This window comes from Chionomys nivalis, chromosome 7, assembly GCF_950005125.1.
Source record: "Chionomys nivalis chromosome 7, mChiNiv1.1, whole genome shotgun sequence".
Classification (NCBI taxonomy): domain Eukaryota; kingdom Metazoa; phylum Chordata; class Mammalia; order Rodentia; family Cricetidae; genus Chionomys; species Chionomys nivalis.
The window spans coordinates 64051841-64074262 of NC_080092.1; the positions used below are offsets into that span (position 1 = coordinate 64051841).

At 45.9% G+C, this 22422-nt stretch overlaps 1 protein-coding gene across 4 annotated transcripts in view; it reads left to right on the forward strand.

Moving 5' to 3' along the window:
• Ap2b1 (adaptor related protein complex 2 subunit beta 1) overlaps positions 1–18540 on the forward strand; it is a 116137-nt gene extending 97597 nt beyond the window's left edge. For all 4 annotated transcript variants that reach the window (XM_057774331.1, XM_057774334.1, XM_057774332.1 and 1 more), the window contains 3 exons: positions 661–747; positions 9014–9168; positions 16028–18540. In XM_057774331.1, the coding sequence (XP_057630314.1) occupies positions 661–747; positions 9014–9168; positions 16028–16102 (317 nt within the window). In that variant the 3' untranslated portion in view covers positions 16103–18540. The remainder of the gene's footprint in view (positions 1–660; positions 748–9013; positions 9169–16027) is intronic.
• The last annotated feature ends 3882 nt before the right edge of the window (positions 18541–22422 follow it).

Below are 22422 nucleotides of genomic sequence, written 5' to 3' on the forward strand. Positions count from 1 at the left end.
AGTTCTTCCAGAGGTCCTGAGTTCAATTCCCAGCAACCACATGGTGGCTCACAACCATCTGTAATGAGGTCTGGTGCCCTCTTCTGGTGTGTGGGCATACACACAGACAGAATACTATATACATAATAAAATAAATAAATAAATAAAGAATTCAGTAATTTGTAATAAACCATTAGTCTCCTTTCCTACCCCAAGGTAGCTACTGGCTTTTCCCTTTCCTTACTTAAGAAACTGCCATCCAGCCAAGTGTAGTGGTGCACCCCTTTAATCCCAGCACTCAGAGGTAGAGACAGGTGGATCTCTGAGTTTGAGGCCAGCCAGGGCTACACAGAGAAACACTGTCTGGAAAAAAGAAAGGTCACAAGATGTGCCTAAAAGTCCCCAAGTAGGACTACAAGGAGTCAAAACTAAACTTTAAATGCAAACTTTTTTCCAGGGTCTATTAGTTCAGTCAGTAAGGGCCTAGTATACAGCACCATTGCATATCATAAACTTTGCTCCAATCCTAGCCTGCTCCTGGCAAGCCAAGGGAAACTGGTAGAAGCATCAGGGAATAGAATACTGATGTCCCTCTTCTCCTTTCCCATACAGAGAAAACTGGTTGATAGAAGCATCAGGGAATAGAATACTGACGTCCCCTCTTCTCCTTTCCCCGTACAGAACGCCAGGTCTTCCTTGCAACATGGAAGGATATTCCCAATGAAAATGAACTTCAGTTTCAGATTAAGGAATGTCATTTAAATGCTGGTAAGTAATACCTTGATTCATTTCCATCTTAGTCAAATTAAATGTTTAAAATTTTTCTTTCCTGGGTTGGAGAGATGGCTCAGTGGTTAAGAGCACTGCCTGGTGTTCCAGAGGTCCTGAGTTCAATTCCCGGCAACCACATGGTGGCTCACAACCATCTGTAATGGGATCTGGTGCCCTCTTCTGGCCTGCAGGCATACACACAGACAGAATATTGTATACATAAATATTTAAAAAATTTTTTTTTCTTTCCTGCCCCCACTTCTTTCTGCATTTAACATGATTCTGATGGGTTTATGTTACATACATTACTTTGCAAATCTCTCTTAAATACTTGGCATGTTGTCCAGACATGGTGGCATACACCTGTAATCCAAGAACTCAGGAGGCCGAGGCAAGAGGATTGCAAATTCCAAGCCAGTCTTGGTTACATAATGAGCCCATCTCCTTTTAAAAGCACACACACACACACACACACACACACACACACACAAACAATGCATCCAGGCATGATGGTGCATGGATTAATTCTAGCACTTGAGTCAGAGACTGGCAGATCTCAGGAGTTAAAAGGCATCCTGGATGTCCACACAGTGAGTCCCAGGCCAGCCAGCACTATACAGTGAGTCTTTGAGTCTTTCTGTCTCTCAAAACACAAAAACAACCAAACCAAAAAAAAAAAAAAATTTTCAAAATATGGGATATTATGATGTAAAGCACTGAATTACTTACAAGCTACAAGATTAATAGATTTAAAATAAACTAGCCCTAACTTATAGAAGATCCTGGGTTTGCGCTCAGCACTGCAAAATGTAGAAAAATATGAAAGAAACAAAACACGAACCATGTAACTGGCCCATGTACTGTGCTAGTCCTTCAGGAGCAGAGGAACTGAGTGCCAGTCATGTTACTTAAGTTTCCTCACGTCAGGTAACTAAAGTGGTACTTGAGGAAAGCCACACTCCTCAGAACTGAAAGACTCTTTCATCTCTCGGATCAGTGTTTTGCATTGGAGAAAAGGATCTGAGAACCTGTATTTAGAATTCTATTTATAAGTAAAGCATGTATCATGGTTGATTAAAGCCTGGCTGATAACCTGTACTGTTCTCCTGTTTGTCAACTTTCAGATAATGATAATAACCTTTTAAATCACCATTACTCCCTAAACCCTTTTGGAGTTATTTTTGTTGCTATTGTAAAATACAAAAAGAGGTAATCCAAGAGGAGAGAGAACAGCAGCTATCTGTCCATAGGGCTTTGTTTGACTGGAATGTTTGTTGTTCAGAATACTGGCTTTTGTAGCAGCCTTCCTTCCCTCCTGTGCAGCACCTTCCTCGCTGACCCCTCGCTTCCTCCTCTGCACAGTGTTGGCCCTCCTTTTTTGTTGTTTTTTTTTTTTTTTTTTTTTTTGGTTTTTCGAGACAGGGTTTCTCTGTGGTTTTGGAGCCTGTCCTGGAACTAGCTCTTGTAGACCAGGCTGGTCTTGAACTCACAGAGATCCGCCTGCCTCTGCCTCCCAAGTGCTGGGATTAAAGGCGTGCGCCACCACCGCCCAGCGTGTTGGCCCTCCTTGTGGGTCTTCAGCACACTGGCGTTCTCCATTCGCTTGGAGCAGAGCATTTGAGGAAGGAGACGACAATATGCAGTACAGAAAGAAGAAAAAGCTCTCACTGTCTTGTCATTTAAATTTTCCGTTTTTAATTTTAGGTTTTTGGGTCTCTGTGTTGTATTTTTCTTCTGTATTCAGACAGATCTTTGTATGTAGGGCTTTTGAAGTCCAAATGTTATCAGCATCTTCCTGTGCTGGCTCTCAAATGTGCTGGTCCAGTTGGGCCTCCGAGACATTTTGAAAGATAAATGCCTGCTTAAGGCCTCAGACATAAAAGACAGCCGGCATCCTTTGAGCGTAGACACTTCAGATAGAGCTTGGCTGTGATGAGGGTTACCTCCTTACCTCACATCTGCGCTCCTGGACAGGGTGTGAGGAGACTCTCAGTTTTGTTTTGTGGGTTTTTAAGTTGCCAGCTGAAGTTCACTGGTGAGTTACAGTGAACCATTTCAAATTACAGAGTAATTTGGTGAGCACAGAAGGAACTGTTCTCAGGAAGTGGGAACCCTCAGCTGTAGATAGAGTCCATGGTGCTAATGGCAAAACCCAGAGAATCAGGCCCCATTGAGAATCAGCCTCTGTACTCTATGCCACAGACACAGCTCTGGGTTACCACCATCCTGTGGCAACTGTCCCTTAATAAAAGGTGGAGACGTTTTCCTGGAGTGATTAAGGGTGGAAAATGCAGCATATGGCATGCCTGTGTGTGCACACTGAGAGCTCTGATAAGTCCTACATTAGAAAACCTGTATGTATTTGCTTGTAGAACTACAGGTCCCAAGTGCTTGCTGCTGACCTCTGGTGGAAGGTCACTGTTCCTTCCCTATAGAGAGTAGGAAACAGCCAGAGTAATTGGGAAGCAGTTTTGGTTTTAGGGATCCTGTGTGTAAAGGACGTGTATTTGCACGGGGAATTTGATTAACCAAGAACTTTAGTTTGGCATGCCAAAATACTAAAAAGAAAAGAATGCCCACTGCACCAGAGCATGGGGCCTTTTTCTCAGGGAGGCTGTTTGCTCTGATACAGTCCTCACAGCAGACTCAGTTTTGAAAACCACCATGGCCTCACACTAGTTTCTCCTGTGTATGTGTTCCAAATGCTATTGAGCCAGTTTCCTGGTGAGACATATTGTGGCAGTGGGGCACTTGGAACATAAAGAAAAACAGCCAGTTTGTCTTCTCCAGCTGCCCACGGCCATCTCCCTGGCTAAATCACTGCTTATCTTGCAAGACCACTTTGTTCAGCTAATCCCTTCTAACTCTTCCTTGTCTCCACACTACTGCACGGAAGGCCCTGGCCTTTCCATTTCCTCCCCGTCTTGAGGACTCTATTAACAGAGCCTATGCAGGTTTGCTGCCTTCTGATTCAACACCCTGTGTCTAGCTGAGAGCTAAAAATACCATCCTTTCCAGCTGATCTTCCTAATCACAATAGCAGCAGCACTTAAAATAGACCTTCTGTGCTAGCGAAGACATTTGACAGATGGAAGGAACACTCTGGGCTCCAGGAAGTCACAGCCTTACAGGACTCACCAACTTAGCAGTGAGATTTTCTGTCTGTTCTCTGATCTCTTTCTAGAGAAGAGAGAGAGACCCTCCGCAAGTCTTGATAATCAGACCTTAATAAAGATGTCTGGAGTGGTATTGGTGATGGTATTGCTGTTTGTTGTATGTAAATACTAGAAAATTTTAGACTAAAAAGGCACCAACGGACAAGACTCCTGTTTCCCAACAGCAAACATTCAAACGTTTCTACAGGTGTCTTTTTTTTCTTCTTCTTTAATTTTGAGACAGGATCTCACTGTCTCACAGTGTAGCCCTGGCTGTCCTATAGATCTGGCTGTCCTCAAACTCAGAGATCCACATGCCTCTGCCTCCTCAGTGCTGGAATTAAAAGTGTGTGCCACCACTACCTAGCCATATCGTACCTTTTGGCTACATTTGGGATTATTACATATCTTGAAACACTACCTAAGTACACAGTAGGTAGGTACGTTTCCATCCATAATCTAAAAAGGGGTGCTTGGCTTGTAGCAAGCAGTTTTGCAAGCCTGTTGTTTACTGTACTCAGGAAAGCTCAAACACCTGGTATATATCTTCACTTGTCTGACACTATGTAAAAAGCTATTTCTTTAGGCATGGCCACTAAGTGAGAATGAGTTAGATTTCTGTTTTATTGTGGTTCTCCTATGCTTTGGGACATTTCAAAAATGGAAACTTTCCTAGTTGGCACTTGACAATAGTTTTTTTCCCCCAGATGATTTTTCCCAGTCATTTTCAGCAGTCTTCTTCTGAAACGTCCTTTTCAGATGAGCAGTTTTGAACTTGCTGATCAGGGCCCCTTTGGGGCCCAAGTGCAGATTTCCACCGTCCACTTTATAGTCCTTTTTTGCTCTTATCACTGACAAAATTGTGACCTTAGCTAAAGAATAAAGCTGAGAGAAGGAAGACCACACCCACACCTTTTAAGACCCCAAACACCCAGATCCACAGAGCCAGGTCTGTTGAAGAAAGAAAAAGAACAAGAAGAAATGACATCTTGAAGCAAGTACAATAGTATTTGACCATCACCCTTCTCTGGGACAGATCTCAGGACCTTGGCCTCAGCTAGCATCATTTGTAGACACAGAAGCCGCTGACATCGCACCTCCTTCTCACCATCTCCCAGCGTCCAGACTCTGGTCTATCTGCCAGTAGTTCAAGTGTGCATGACACTGTGATAGCTTAAGAAGTCTGCTCCAGTGTGGCTGGAAACTGCCTGACGTTTGCTCTCACTGCATCCTTTCCTCCTCAGGCTCCTGGGTGGAGGTTGAGGTATGCATCACCAGCATTTGCCTCCCTCTCTTGGTACACTTAGCAGAGTAAATATCTTTCAGTCCTTAAATCCTCATTCAGTGATAGGTCCTTGTCTGATACATGCAAGGCTCTGGGTTCAGTGTGTTAACACTTCAAAAAGTAAATTTAAAAATGTGTGGGTGTGGTGACTTGTATCTGTAATCCCAGCAGGGGAGGCAGGAATAGAAGCCAGTCTCATTTACACAGCCCAGGGTATATAATGAACCCCTGCCCCAAAAACAAATAACACATACCTTTAGTAATATTAATGTGGTTTAAAATAGATAGAAATATAAAAGTTGGCTCGTAAGCACCTTTTTTCCATTCAGCCTTCTGATAGAAGTCACAGTGCATGCATCCATTCAGCTTGAGCCGAGCCCTGTTCCTTCCCTGTCATCTGCTACACAAATGGTGAGAACACAAGAAGTCTGCAGGCATCTGGGCCTCCATACATGGATGAAATGAATGTAGGCCTATGCAACAAGTCTGCTCAACAAAGGCACCTGCCTTTCTGGAAAGTAGGCAAGCACCTTGAAAGTCGGGAAAAGCTTTTGCCACTTAAAGCAAGTCCCTGTGTGTTAAAGACCATCTTTTCAAAAATCATTACCCAAACTCCAGCTGCAAATGTTGCTTAGCAACCCATTAAGTTGCAAGAGCACTTCACTGTAGGAACCAGAGTGACAGCAAGAGCTGTCTCCCCCACTACAAGATGATTGCAGAGTTTATTGAGACTCCCTCCTCCAGCAGTATTGCATAGAACTACCCTGAGATAGACTTTCTGTCTGGGATAAAACCCATCCCTCCCTTTGCCTCCCTTTCCCCCTCCTTTCTTTTTTATGGATATGGGTGTTTTGCCTGCATATAAATCTGCACCACATGCATGCCTGGTGACCTCAGAGGCCAGACAGAAGAGGGCATCAGATTCCCTAGACCAGCAGTTCTCAGCATGTGGGTCATGACCCCTTTAGGAGGTGAATGACCCTTTCACAGGGGTGGCATACCATATATTCTGCATATCAGATATTTGTATTAAAATTTGTAACAGTAGCCGGGCGGTGGTGGCGCACGCCTTTAATCCCAGCACTCGGGAGGCAGAGGCAGGCGGATCTCTGTGAGTTCGAGACCAGCCTGGTCTACAGAGCTAGTTCCAGGACAGGCTCCAAAGCCACAGAGAAACCGTCTCGAAAAAAAAAAAAAAAACCAAAAAAAAAAAAATTTGTAACAGTATCAAAATTACCATTATAATTTAGCAACAAAATAAATTGTTGGATGGTGGTGGCATATGCATCCCAACACTTGGGAGGCAGAGGCAGGCAGATCTCTGAGTTAGAGGCCAACGTCTACAGAGCTGGTTCTAGGACAGCCAGGGTACACAAAGAAACCCTGCTGTGGGAGCTCCTTCCACTCCTTTAGCCAGTAGCCTTTAAGATACCAACCCACTTGGGCATGGTCTCTTAAACTATAAATGCAGCTGGTAAAGCCTGCTCTTGCTGTCTTGCTTCCAGCTCTCGGCCCATTCATGCAGAGGACTTTTATCTAGGATAGTGATCTGTAAGTCTCCCCTAAATAAATAACCCTTTATTATACAAAATTCTGAACTAGCGTGGAATTATTTTATAACTTCCACCATCAAAACCATGCCTTAAAAAAGAGAGAGAGCGAGAGAATGTTCTGGTTGGTTAACATTATTAACATAATATATTAAAGGGTGGTAACATTAGAAAGGTTGAAACCACTGCATTAGACTGTGAGCTGGGGATGAATCCAGGTGTTCTGCAGAGCAGCCAGTGTTCTTCACTGCTGAGCCTTCTACCAGCCCCTAAAGCCACTCTTAAGTTGTTTCTTTGATATTAGTGAAAATTTTATAAATAAAAGGCAAAAAGTTAAATAATAACTGATAAAATGTTTAATGAATGAGGCCTTTGTGCTGCCGTCCCTGAAGCTACCTGACATCATAGTGAGGAGGGCCTCTAGAAGCTACTTCCGTCTGAGCAGGTGCCTTAACCCTGGAGCAGCTCTAGCACCTGAGTAAATACAAAATCTGAATACATATTTACAGATAGTGGTAACGGGTATGTGTTGTCCAGATGCTGAGAAAAGCTCATAATAAAAACATGAGGTTGCCTGTGCTGAGATCTTCCCTTTCCCTGGGCAGAATGTCACCATGCTTCCTTTTCCTAGAGACCCTACAAGAATACAGCAAACCTTTTTGTGAGAGAGTTTTTAGTTCCTGAACTAAGCTGAGTAATTTGAGGTCTCATATGAAGCTAATATAATAAGTAACTAGCAAAGAAACTGTGTTTATCCTTTACTCTCTCTCTCTCTCTTGGGGGGGGGGGGAAGGTTTCGAGTGCTGGCATTAAAGGCATGGACTACACACCTGGCGCATCATCTCTGTTCTTAGAAGTTTGTCTGTCTCTGACTCCAGTATCCCACATGACCTTTAATTCTGGACCATCAGGTCTCTGATGCTGTAGTCACAAGAGCAAAGCCCTGCCCTGAGCTAGTGAGCGCAGAGGCACGGTCCTCACGGACCAGTCATCTTCACACAGCGCTGTCTCCTCGGTGTCCTTCTGTCAGACCGTCATGTTACCAGACGGAGAACAGAGTGAGCTGTGTTAACAGTGGTTTAGCGTTGCCAGAGGAGATTACACAGTAGAAAGGCCTCAGACTGACTAAGACCAAACTAAGAACTCATAGTAATGACTTCTCAGGGCTGTGACAAAATGCTATGGGCAAAGCAACAGAAGAAAGGAAGGGTCTGTCAGACTCACAGTCCATCGAGGTGGGAAGTCGCTGCAGCAGGACCCAGGAGCCTGAGGCAGCTGGTCGGCACTGCATTCTTGTCTTTTATTAAAGCACTTCGTTTCCTTGTTTCTTTGAAAGCATGATTTTCTCTAGCATCTAAAGAATTAATTTGCTTGCTTAAAATAAATGTTAAGTATCCAGTTTAATAAATCTGACTTGAAAAGGTTTGTGCAGTTCTGCCCTTTTCTAACCCTGGGAAACTGAGGCTTAAGTGACTCAGTCAAGTAACAGGGACTGGGGAAGCATGTGTCTGACCATCAATGTAACTGTGCTGGTTGGGGAGCAGTAACACCCACACTGCCGCGTCCGTGAGGACTCCTACTCTCCCCAGCACTTGCTGCAGTCTACCACTGTGATGCTTGATAACTGTCCATTTGACCCGGCTAGCATCCCCTAGAGGACACGCCTCTAGACACTCCTGTGAGCAGTTATCTAAATTAGGTTAGCCTCTGGGCGTGCCTGTGTGGGATTATCAGGATTATTAATTGATAATTGAAAATCCCCTTAACTCTGTCCGCCATTCCTTGGGGTGGAGTCCTGGACTGAATAAAAACTGGAAAGCAGGAGAACACTGGCACCCATTCATCCTTTGCTGAAGGAGGGTGCAGCCTCCACCAGCTGCCTCCAACTCCTGCTGCCATGACTCCCCACCATGATGGACTGTGAGCCTTAACAGGCCCTTCCTTTCTTCTGTTGCTTGGGCCAGGGAGTGTTGTCACAGCCTCGAGAAAAGTCATTACTATGAGTTCTTAGTTTGGTCTCAGTCAATCTGAGGACTTTCTACTGTGTAATCTTTGGTAACTCTAAAGCAGTGTTAACACACCATACTCTGTTTTCTGTCTGGTAGTATGACAGGCCCCTCGTTTTGCCCATCTGCACTAGAAGAGCCCCTGGAATGTGTGTGACAGAGTTCATCAGGGGACTCCAGCGAGTATGTGATGCTCACGAGAATGTCGGAGAAGGGAATACATCTGTCTAGATTTTCACTGAGTAAGTTTTGGATCTCTACTTCTAGACACAGTTTCCAGCAAGCTGCAAAACAACAATGTTTACACTATTGCCAAGAGGAATGTGGAAGGGCAAGACATGCTGTACCAGTCCCTGAAGCTCACTAATGGCATTTGGATTTTGGCCGAGCTACGGATCCAGCCAGGAAACCCCAATTATACGGTAAGGCCTTTCCCTGAATGGATGAGAAAGATTAGAGTAAGGCAGTAAGAGCCATGCATTTCTTCCTTAGCGCCCAACAGAGACTGGAGGAGACACCCAAAAGGAGCATTCAGTAAAGGAGTCCCTAGTTGCCTTCATGAAAGACTGCCTCTCCTCGCTGTAGTCTTCTGCCACTCAAAATGCATGGTACTCGGGTAGATCATTTGCCTCTGACAGCAAGGAGGTCTGCAAACCCATCGCTTCCCTGACACATAGCGATGCTTCCTCTTCAGCATCAAGTTGGTGCTGTAATAAGCTGTCAAGAGAAGTGTTTCTAGCTGAGCATTATAGTGCACACCTTTAATCCCATCTTTGGTAGTCAGAGGCAGGCAGATTGTTGTGCGTTTGAGGCTAGCCAGAGCTTCATAGTGAGACCCTGTCTCAAAAATAAATAAATAAAAGTGAAAATAAATGTTTCTGGAGCCAAGAGATGGCTCAGTGGGTAATGGTGCTTGCTGTGTGAACGTGAGGACCTGGGTTCAGATCCTCAGTGCCCACATAAAACCTGGGCATAACCACACATGCTGTAAAACCCAGCATTGCACAAGGGGGAGCAGGAGGATCACTGGAACTTGCTGACCAGCCAGCCTCATTCTCTCCCTCCCCCACATCTCTCCCTCCCTCCCCTCCCCCTCACACACACACAGAGTGGTGAGCTCCAGGTTCAGTGAGAGACTTGTGATGGAAAAGGTAGAACAGGATGCCCAACACACTCCTCTGGCTTTTGCATATGGACACACACATGCACACATATCCTAAAAATAATTTCTACCTGGCTTTAAACTGGACCTTTCCTACTTTTGGAGTTCTTGACCTTAAGGATGTCTAGACCTAGACACAACTACTACCTCAAAGTCATGATTTGAACAAGTCACTAATTAGCCATTCCTAACCATGGTTTCTTTAGCCTGGAGGGAAGTCTCCAGCCTGCAGGTTTCCCCTTTGAACCTTGAGGAACCTCCTCCAGTATCCCACTGAACTGAAGCAGAGGTTCTGGGGTGGCTTCATACAGCAGAAACCATTGCATTGCTAAACAGCAGAGACTGGTCCAAAGGCTGCTTGTGATCTGCACTGGGAAGGTTACTGACAAACCTGGAAATGGGGGAATGTCTCATTCTCATGTTAGACTGCTTTGAAAGATGTGATGGGAAGAGGATTCAAAATTGACTAGTTCTGAGGAAGGTGAAAAATGAGACTCAGGGAACCTGTTAATCCTCCAACACCATTCCTTAACTTTAACAGCTCTTGTTTATCCTAGCGTACATTTCCCCTGGTGTAAACTGGAATGCCACGTGTGTGCCTGCTGCTGAGTCCTGTCAGCTCAGGCTTTCAGTCAGCGTCTGTGAGCTTTCCCCACAGGTGGACACTCCTCCCGTCCCTGCCACCATCTCTTATCTTTTTTGTTTTGCTTTGCTGTTTGTTTTAGGTTTTTCCGGGACAGAGTTCCATAATATAACCTTAGCCATCCTAGAATACATCATATAGACCAGGCTGACCTCAAACTCACAAAAATTCGCCTGACTCTGCCTCTCAAATGCTGAAGTTAAAGGGAGTTCTGGGATTAAAGGCATATGCCAACAAGCCAGGCTCGTCCCTTACTCTTTTCAGAGAGTGGTAATCTACCTTGTCATTTACCTTAAGTGCCTAGGACAAGAAAAACCTCTGTACTCTTCCAGGACAAGGTCTTGCTGTAAAATTCAGATCTTGTAAAATACCTCCATTTACTTTTCTAGACATTTGCTCAAAGTCTGTATGTATGTGCCTTTTAAACTCACCATTAGTAGTGTATACATTGTTCCATCTTGACTAAGTTAAAGAAGCATTTTAGTCCCAGGTTATAGACAAAGAGATCCTGGTCAAGAATGATGAGAGAGGGGCAGTGAGATGACAGGGTAGGTAAAGTCACTTGCCACCGAGCCTGATAACCTGTTCAATTCCCAGACCTGCACGGTGAAGGAGAAAACTGGCTCCCAATTGTCCTCTAAGTACTGTGGCACACGCACACACCAATGCATATTTAAGAATAATTAGTGAGACTAGACCCCGGTGCACAGACCGTGATCCCCGCTGTGTGAGAGGCTCAGGCAGGAAGATCATAAATTCAAGGCCAAACTGGGCACTCAGAAACTCTGTCTATCTCAAAGAAAAAAGTAAAAATAGGGCTGGGGGATATCACTCAATGGTAGATCACCTGTCGGCTAGGATAGGACCTAGGTTCAACCCCTGGTACCAGAAGTGGAGGTAAAAAAGATTTGTTCAAAATCATGTAATTTTTTTTTAAATAGACAGTAATATTTAAGGTTCAGGTGTTTGTTGACTGTTCCTAAAGCACATTGTTTGAGAAAGGCTATTCACTCTCTTAGATATAGTTAACACTTTAAAACATATTTTATTTTGAAATAATTGAGAACTCACATGGTTTTTAATGGGACTTTTTACTTTTACCCAGTTTTTTATATAGATAATATTTTACACATAGCATACTTTCAAAACAGAAAATAACAAATAAGTATAGACATAAATGAGACTGTACATGACATACTTTTTCAGGCGGGAAAGAGTGACTTGTTTTTTTCTGTGTGAGAGGAGTCTTTTGTCTTTTTCTTGTTGTTGGGGGTGTTATTTGTTTTTGAGACAAAGTTTCACTTTGTGGCTTTAGCTGGCCTGGAATTCACCGTATAAACCAGGCTGGCCTGAAACTCAGAGATTCACCTGCCTCTGCTTCCCAGGGGCTGGAATGTAACCCTATCCCTGGCAAACACTCATTGGTTCTCCTACAATGACTGTGTCATTTTGGAAATATTATAGAAAGTAAATCATACACCACGTAGCCTCTCTTATATGTGTCTCTTTGTGTGATGTGTGCATGTATGTTCATGTGTGTCAATGCACATGTGTCTTAGTCAGTGGTCTATTGCTGTGAAGAGATACCATGACCATGGCAACTCTTATATTTGGGGCTAACTTATAGTTCAGAAGTTTATTAATTCATTGTTTTCATGGTGGCAAGCATGGCGATCCAAAGGCAAGCATAGTGCTGGAGAAGGAGCTCAGAGTTCTAAATCCCAATCGCCACATAGCAGAAAAAAGAGAGAACACCCCAAAGCCCAACCCTCATCACATGCTTCCTCCAGCAAGGCCACACCTACTCTAACAAGGCCACACCTACTCTAACAAGGCCACACCTACTCTAACAAGGCCACACCTACTCTAACAAGGCCACACCTTCTAATCCCTGTCAAGTAGTGCCACTCCATAATGACCAGACATTCAAGTATATGAGCCTAGGGAGGCCATTAGTAGTCAAACCACCACATGTATGTGTTCTATACGTGTGGAAGCCTGAGTCTCACTCTCACCTTATTCGTTTAGACAGGGTCTCAGTTGGCAGCCCATGCAGCCAGCTGCTGATACTGCAGGCAGTTAAGCATGCCCACTCACCATGTATGTGGGTGAGAATCCAGTCTCTGGTCTTGTAACTTACACTGAACCTTTTTTCCAGCCCCTTATATAATCTATAAGATTATTTTTTGCACGTTCCATAATATCCTTTTACTAGTTCTAACGTGTACCAGTAGTTTGCTTTTTGTGTGATCATATGTTAGCCAACTGTATGCATCAACCATGGATTCTTAAACCATGAAGTGAAAGATATTTTCTCCTCTGTATTCTTTGAAAATTTGAGATATTTGTTAGCCAGGCATGATGGTGTATGCATTTAATCCCAGCACTTGGGAGGCAGAGGCAGGCTCTGTGAGTTCGAGGCCAGCCTGGTCTACAGAGCAAGTTCCAGGACAGCCAGGGATACACAGAGAAACCCTGTCTGAAAGAGAGAGAGATTCACAATTATAGAAAATGCTATAGCTGAAGAGATCTTAAATGATCTCTTTTCACTTGACCCAGAAAACACAAGCATGGGAATCGAGGATTCAAGTCTTCTTCACTTGCACTTTAAGAACACCTGGGAGTTTTCAGCCCCTCAAAAGCACACAGACCCAAAAGCTACCAAGTACCTCATGGTAACACTTTACAGAAAAATGTGAGCCATTCCATATTGTAGTGGTGGAGTTTGTAGGTATGCCTAAACCAGAGAGTATGCTGGACTCGGAGTTGGCAGCTTAAAATATTGCTAAAAAATTTGCTGCACATTCTTAAAAATGTAGAGAGTAGGTACAGGTGTCGATGTGGACTGTGTGGTCATCTGGCATTTCCAGCTGAACAAAGATAAATCACCCTCCTGCAGAGCTCATAGTTAGGTTAACCCATATATTCACTCCCATGCCACACTGAGATAATCCTAAAGGAAAAGTAACAGATTATCCCTAAAACAGAATACACAGAAGGAGGGAAAAATATCCCGGAAGAAGCAAATCTCATTGCCTAGTCTTTCCCTCTATCAAGCCACCAAAGATCCTGATGTCATCATGGGCTGCCACTCTACCCAGTGCTAATGGTTTGATGACAAGTTGTCTTAGGGATTCCATTGCTATGAATGGACGCCATGACCGTGGCAACTCTTATAAAGGAAAACATTAATTGTGGCTAGCTTACAGTTCAAAGGTGGAGCACATTATTGTCATGGCGACACACGTTTGACATGGTGTTGGAGAAGTACCCAAGGGTTGTACATCCAGATCCGTAGGTAGTAGGGATTGAGAGGGAGGGAGGGAGAGACTGACTGATTTGAGCATTTGAAATGGCAAAGCCCGTTCCCAGTGACACACTTTCTCCCAGGCCGTACCTCCTAATAGTGCCACTCGCTTTGGGCCTGTAGCAGCCATTTTCATTCACACCACCACAGTGAAGCCTTACTTGCCCAAAGCCTCGCTTCTGCCAAAGCATCCTGATGCCAAGAGCAAAAGTGAGTAAACTCCTCCCCGTGACCACACGGTGTCTGGCAGACATGAGTAACTGTAATTTGAAGCTCTAGAAGCACTTGCATTTGTGCCAACAAATATATGGTAAGGATTGGTAAAGATATTCATATTCAAAGCTCCACCCTTAGTATTGTCCACGTCAACAAGCTGTTGTCCTGTGCTGGGGCTGACAGGCTCCAGACAGGTATAGGCAGGGTACCTTGAGACGTCTCCAGAGTTCACACTGGCCATATGCACTAAGCAGCAGAATACGATCAAAGCCCTGTGCAGGTCAGTGTTCACATTTCCTGACCTCCAATAGATCCACATCTCTGAGACTGGGACTTCACCACATTTAATGTGCATGAATTTGAATACGTGGTAGCTGAGAAACAGCTTATCCTCTGTGGCTAAAGTCAGGATCATTCCTGTGTGGTCCCCTAGATAAGTGGCAAGCCCTGCACTTTTGAAGACCCTCTTAAAGGTGTGTTAAACCCATCCCCACCTCACCGGTCATGTTCAGTAGTAAATCTTATATCCAATTTTAAATAATAATCATAATAAAACCTGTAATTTAGTACACTAAAGTACAAATAAAAGAATAAAGAAGAGGCACACACTTCTAATCCTTACAGCACTTAGGAGGCAGAGGCAGGCAGATCTCTAAGTTTGAGGCCAGCCTGATTTACATAGAGTATTCCAGTCAGGACAATATAGTGAGACCTTGTCTAGCAAGATTCTCAGATAAATGCTAAAAAAGTGGGAGGGGTGGATCTAAAGCTTGTACCATATCTATGTTTATACATTAGTTGTAGGTTGCTTTGTTTGGTTCTGGTTACATTTATCAGGATTTTCTTCATGACTGATAATAGAATAGCAGTTTTGCAAATGTTCTAGAGACTGTAAAAGACCAGTGAGGTCACTTTTGGGGGCCACACGTGTGGTCCTGCTAATCCAGTCCTAACTGGGTCTCAATCCCTGGGACCTACATGTGGAAGAGTAAGCCGACTCCCCACAAGTTGCCCCTTGACCCCCAAACATAGGTGCACACATACAAATGTTTTTTTAATCGCTTTAAATAAAGTATCTCTTTTTATGTGTATGTCTACACGTTTGCTCTGTGTGTGCATGTGCGTGTGTGCATATGTGTGCATTCAGTAGCCAAAGGTTGAAGACAGTGCCTTCCCCAATCACTCTTTTCTACCTTATTTTTAGAGACCCCATTTCTCTCTGATCTCACCATTTTAGCTAGAGTGACTGGCCACCACACCACAGGCATCCTGCTCTTTCTACCTTCCCCCAACGCTGGAATCAGGTGTCTGTCACTGTGCCCAGCTTTTTACATGGGTGCTAGGGATCACGAGATCATGCCAGTACAGCAGCCACTTCACCTGCTGAGCCATCTCCCCAACTCTGTGTTGCTCTTTATGAGATAGTGTCTCACTCTGTAGCCCAGGCTGGCCTGGAACTCACTGTGTAGCCCAAGCTGGCCTCAAACTCACAACAATCCTCCCACCTCAGCCTCTTAAGTGCTGGCGTGCACTCGTGAGCTACCACCTAGCTAACTTTAAGTTTTTAGAATGTTGGTGTTTCAGGAAATTAAGACTCTGTCCTCCTGAAATTGGAACTGAGATCCATATCAGACATAGGAAGAGATCAGCAGCTGAAAGGACTGTCACCAGGTTAAGGGGTTTCCTCAGTACTGGCCTCTGCACATTTGGCAGAGCCTCAGAACAGTGGTCCCCTGGAATCATGTGGGCTGTGGGGAGATGTATAGTGCACAGCTTGACACCAACAAAATTGAAGTTTTGAAATCCATGGTTTGTGTTAATGTGAACTCTCTGTTTGGTTGTTCCAGTCATAGAGTGTCTTGGAATGTCAGAAACGGTCTTGACCTGTATGTTTGGATGCATCTGAATCTATTTCCATCTCCATACTAATCTACTTTCTCCTCCTTTTCACAGCTGTCGCTGAAGTGCAGAGCCCCTGAAGTCTCTCAGTACATCTACCAGGTCTATGACAGCATTTTGAAAAACTAATAAATGGGTCCTGTACCCTCCAGCCACCCTGTAATCGGTGCAAGCCAAGAACTCTTAACTGAAAGAAGTCGTACTGCTGTGTAGAGCCTGAACCCAAACACTGCGCCACCCACCCCGGTAGTGACCAGTCGCCCTGTGCTGACATTAGCATTCACCCCGTTGGATAGGTTAGCTTCCTGTGACGTGTGTAACCACCGCCCCGTCATTCCCCACTTGTGCCACCTGCTGCTGCTCTCAGCCCTTCCCTGTGAGCTGCTCCATGCTGTGCCAGTGGCTAGCCTTTTCTACGCCTCTTTTGAGTGTAGTTTGATATTTTGTAATCGAAAGCTCATTTCACAAGCAGAAAAAGGCAACAAGTTAATTAAAGCAAGGAAAAGTGTCACTGAAACATAAACTGCACCTTATTGTTTTCTATTTTTGTACAGATGAGAAATCGAGGTAGGACAATGAGTAGGGAGGGTAACTGACCGTCAGTCTTAGAGGAGACACAGGTACAGCCCCAGCCCCTTCTGGGGAGGGGGGTTCTCTTGTCTGTGGCAACCCTGCTCCTGGTCATTTGCATTCTTTTTCCCCTCTATCCAGATTCTTTCCCTGGCCAAGCTTTCAAGCTTCCTTATGTCCCGCACTATCTCATTTGATGACTCCATGCTTGGCAGTGGTGGTCTTCGTTGTTTCCGGGTGCAGGGACCCTGGGCCTGTAGCACAAAGACAAGAGATGGTAGAAGACAGTTCCCTTCCACTGCGCTGCCCCAGCGATCACACTGGCTGAGGAGCTGAGAGGAGATGAGTGAGAACCACAGTGCCCTCCCCTAGCCTTCTTCCCTCTGTTCCTCAGGGCCAATTCACACCGAAAGTCGGGGTTCTCAGTCAAAATAGACTTTAGTGGCTTATCCAACTTTGTTTTTCAACAAAGAAAGGTAACAGGAAAAAAGATTATTGCTGAGGCCTCTTGGCTCTTGAGTAGCAGAGCTGAGGCTGGTTCCCTAAAGCCCCGTCAGCTCCCCTGTATGGCTGGCTCGTTGCTGTTCTTTTCCTGTGCCTGCCTGCAGGCTCTTTGCATACTCCGTACTGAGTTTGGTGCTCCACCATTGGCCAGTGGCAGGTGGCGGTTGACATCTCAATTACCTGAATACACATCCAGGTAACGAGAGTGAAGTGGAGCTAACATTTGCCAGGCTCTCCTAGAGCACAGTTCTGGAGGCCAGCAGTGTGTGTAGAGAGGTTGCCAGTTCTCGCTGTCCCTCAGCTCCCTGATCTGCTCTTCATCCATGGTACTCAAGCTCCAAAGCAAAGTAAGATCATCCCAGAAGGCCATGTAGTTCTTGTCATCTCTCAAAGGGCTGAGGATATGAAGTCCCCTCCCGTAGCACATTGGTCTGATTCATCAGAGAATGCCTCATACCCACTGCCCTCTGAGTACTGTTCACACTGTTAGAGATGGCACAGCCTGGCACCTTGTAGTCAGGGTCCATTAAGAGTTCCCTCCTCAAGTCAGAAGCATGCCAGGGTCCAAAGACCTCATCCTCATGCTGAACTCAGCCCTAACCCACTGGATCCAGAGGAGAGGTTGTGGGAAATCAGATAGAAACCAGCTTCCTTCAACCGAGTGGCTGGAATGATCCTGTTTCCTCCCAGTTGCAAAACTTCTCTCAAGTTCCATAAGCCTTGAGCATCTTTGCTGGCTAGTGGAAAGGAAATACAACCCTCCCTCACCATGCGGGAATAGGAAATGCTGCAAGGCTGTGTGGGAGGCAGGTAGGTTGGTGATATGTTGGGTGGAAAAGCAAGTTAACAAAGTTTCCTTGTTGAGACTCATTCATGGAGTCGGTTGGATGTGAGTAGTGTAAGGGGTTCACACTACAAACACAGTTTTCTCATCTCAAAGCAAACTGCAGTTCCCGAAAGAAGAGTATGTGCCTGGGCAAGCAGAGAACAGTTTGATGCCAGGGTGTGCTCACCCCTGAAACTGAGGCCTCTCTACCTGTGTTGGATAAGAACTGCTGTTCTCTGCTGGCCTAACTGAGCCAATCGGTGATGTCTGACCCCTGGGGAAGCCACCTCTCACTCCACCCCAGGCAGAGCTAGGGAGGGATGCTGCTTCCATGAAAGGGCCTCCTGAAGAGACAACAGTCTGCTGCCCCTGGCGCAGCTTCCCTCCAGGCCCCTCTCAAGCTTGGCCTGATTGGGAGAGCAGGGGTCGGGTTCCCCTGTGTCCTTTCTCCTTGCTCTAAGTATGTCTCTGATGCGAGCTGGAGTTAAGAGGGCAGGGAAGCAAACACATTGGAGCTCTTCTGGGTCAGAGTCCCTGAGTGTCTGTCCTCAGCCAAGCCTGGTCTGTGTGTCTGTGTTGTGAAGCTTGGGACACTGGAGCCAGGTGTGTGAGGGTAAAGGTTGCCCTAAGAATGCTTGTTCTTCTGTTCTTGTTGGGATTTGTTCGGGCGGGGGGAGGGGGGAAACTTCCTTGTGTATTCATCAATAAACTCATTTACACAAAGTAAAGTTTGTGTGTGTACTATGTTCTCAGGTCTGACACCCCAGGATAAAACATAGCTGACCAGAGAAGGGACTTTAGTAACCCTTTTTTTTTAATGGCTCTAGCCCTCCCAGGGGTTCAGCTAGATGAAATTAGGATTGAGAAAAAGCCTTTATCTCAGGAAGCCACCTGGTGTTCCAAGTCTCAAGTCACCTCCCTTCAGGAAGGTGTGTGCAGGGAAGCCAGTCTCTCTGGCAGCTATTCCCAGACACTGGGAGAATGGCAGGGGTGGTCCCCCATCCCCCTGGATTGTCAGTATCTGCCAGCATAGCCAAGGGCAGGAACATAGTGGAGCTGCTGCGGGGCACCTGTTACCCAGGATGTCTCAGCACTCAGGTGCAAAAGCCTCTTGAACCCAGGGCCAGCATCTTCCCAAGCAAAGGGGACAGCCCGAGATATCCAGAACTGTTTTGTATTGCTTGAAGAAGCCCTTGGGCAAGTCCTTGAACATCTCACAAATATAGACGGTCTGGAGTTTTCAGCACTTAATTGCTCAAAGTAGTTGCTTTTGGTGTCTAAACAATGAGCTGCCTTTGGCAACTGGGGGCCCTCTGCTGGACCTCCAAACTCTAGGGGAACTCTGGGAAAGAAAGAAGGTCTCTAAGTTGAAGTTCAGGTCAGGCTACCGAAGAGAGTCTTGGGCTCTATCTGGGATAAGGTCAAGCAAAGTCCCCAGACACACCCAGCTCAGGTGCAAGTCACCTGCAGAGCTTTCAGAAATGATGTATCTTCATATTGGACGAGTGAGTCAGGGTGAAGGTGAGATGGCCCAGTGCTAAAGGCATCTGAGAATCTGATTCACATCCCTGGAACCCACATCGGGGGAGGAGAGAACCAACTCCCGGAAGTATACACAAACCCACACCATTGCATGCCTGTGTCATGTATGTACACAGACACTAAATAAATTGGTTTAAAAATATTTAATAGTGGCCGGGCGGTGGTGGCGCACGCCTTTAATCCCAGCACTCGGGAGGCAGAGGCAGGCGGATCTCTGTGAGTTCGAGACCAGCCTGGTCTACAAGAGCTAGTTCCAGGACAGGCTCCAAAACCACAGAGAAACCCTGTCTCAAAAAACCAAAAAAAAGAAAAAAAAAATATTTAATAGTGTTTCTCCGTGCTCATCTACAGCAGTATTTGCGGTAGAATGGTAAAGCACTCGGTGCCCACAATACCTGTTTACCCTGCTCATCTGAACTTGGCATCACCTGCTTTTCAGGGCGATGTGGCCACACATCTGACTGCATGGCAGTTCCCTCTTACTCCATAAAAGCTGCTCCCCTCCCACTCACTGTATCCAGCTTTGCTGAGTCCTGAGGATGGCCATATGCTCAAAGCAGCTGACCACCCTCCCACACCCCCAACCTAAACCTGTTTTCAGAGACTGCACTGTTCTCTGCCCCTGGGATGGGCCTCGGGTATGTTCTTGCAGAGGACTCTCCAGTCTGGGCCTTCCTCCTCCCACTGCTTGCATTAATACTTCCGGTCTTGCTTGGACCCTGATTTTTCCCTGCCACCCTCAGCTCTAAGAAGCAAGAGCCTGTTTATTTTAATAGCTGGTATGGCGCTTGGGAAAGATCACACCTCCCCCGTTGTTACCCATTTCTATCTCCTGAACACTAATCCTAGAATCCCAGGCAGCCCCCGGACATGGTATTAGCAGCAAGGACGTTTCTTGAAAAGTTTTGAGTTGGCTTTGGACTTGCCTCCTCGGGTTTCTAGTTTAGCTTTTGCCCTGCCGTTCTTGATGCTGCCAACAAGGGGGAAGACTCAGCTGGGGGTTGGTCAGACCTAGATTCTTAGTTGGAAAAGTGACTTGAGCTGTTTAGGGAGCATTGTTTGGGGACAACACTGCCAAGGATCAGATCCGCCTTCAGGCAGAACCCTAACACATTAACCAAGAGTGCCTGTTGGTGTGGAGGACGGAAAGGCGAGAATCAGTCTTAGCTGACTCCTTCCATTCACACTCGCAGTGGCCTCTGATGGGACAGGTGGGTCTAGCCTGTCTATCTTCCATACCCTGGCTTCAGATGCTACAGAGGGCACACACAATTGCTCACCTAGAACCTGAGTTTTTGAGCTTGCCCCTCAGTCACCAGGAATCCTTAGCTGAACCACAGCCACAAAGGCAGACGGATCCAAGGACCAAACCCCTTTAGCTTTCCCAACAAGGTAATCCTAGCGACAGAGAAGAGTAAACAGGGCCAAATCAGCTCTCAGCAGAGCAAAATGAATTAGCTTCCGTTTAGGAAAAATACTACCACTGTTTCTTCTTTAAATAAAAGCAGTGCTTTAAATGGCATGCCACCGAAGGCTAGTATGAAGTCCCGTAATCTGTGGGGTAGAGGCTTGCAAGATTTCTTATTTCTAGTCCTCAAGCTGAAATGGACCTATGTCCCAGGGGAATAATTGAAAGTTTCAATCCTCAGGCAAGACAGGGATGAAATATTTTTGAGATACAGTAGAAAAGAGTGTCCTGGATGATTTATTTAATGAAGCTAAGAGGATGTCAGTGACTCTACTGGAATCCCTTGGGATAAGTCACATCTAATCCCCACCCAGCCCCAAAGTGGTGCTGTGAGAGAGGAGCCCCGACCTTTCCCAGTCCTCAAGCCTGCCTCCTAACTCCAAGAGCCCACCTAGAATAAATGGGAATGCTCTCTCTCTGTCAGTGGTGTTCATCCGGAAAGGTAAGACCACACACTGGGCTCCATACCGTGCAGTGTGTAAAGGTATCACACACCTTGGCTCATTTCTGCCCTATCTGCAACAATGGGGGAAATAACTAGAATCTGTTTCATAAATACAGGCTCCTTCTTGCCTACATCACACAGTACAGGGCAGGGCTGGAATCAAATACAGAGCTGTCTGACTGGGAAGCCAGGACTCTGACCACTGTACCTTCTGCCCAGCAGAGATGGAGACAGCCGTCGGGGAAATGCCCAAAACACAGAGCCCAACGGCAGAAGGGAAAGAGGGTCTGTGAGATAGCTGGAGCTTCAGAGGGGGATGCAGTCACAATGGGGAAAACCCTTGGCGGATGGGCACAGACCACTTTCTCCTTGCCATCCATTTAATGCCCAGCTGTGATGTCCTGCTTCCCATCCCTCCAGTACAGGACAAAGAATGAACTCCTGGTGGTTTGGGTCAGTGATAGTTTTCCTTGTCAACTTCACTGGATTTGCAATTACCCAGGAAACACATCTCTGGGTGTGCCTGTGAGGGTGTTTCCAGAGAAGTTTAAATGAAGAGGGGAAACCCACCTGAATGTAGGCAAAGGGGAAAAAATGCACTTAACATAGCATTCACCTCTGCCTCCTTCCTGGCTACCCGCATAGCACCAGCCACCTCTCATTCCCACCACTTCTCCTTCTGTCCCCCTAAACCACGGGCCAAAATGAACCCTATCTCCCTGAAACAACTTTTGTCAGGTATTTGCCACACCAAGAAAAGAACTAGAAGAGGGTCTCTGAGACTCTTTTAGGGGGGCAGAAAGCAGTCAAGAAGGCACACGAGTCACAGTACGAGGTCAGAGGATGTATGGGAGTTCTCTCCTTTGGATCCCGGGTACCAAACCCAGGTCCTCAAGCTTGGCGGTAGGCACCTGAACAGGCTGACATCTTGCAGCCAGAGACCTTGTCTTAAACTCTCCCAACATCTTCTGGCCCCATTCTTCCAGTCTGTGGGGTTCTTCAGGTCTCTGACTCTCTCCTAAAGCCCCTACTATTGCACCAAGCCTCTGCTGATCCCTCTAAAGAACTGGCTGGGCTGCTCTGCCCTCCCAGAC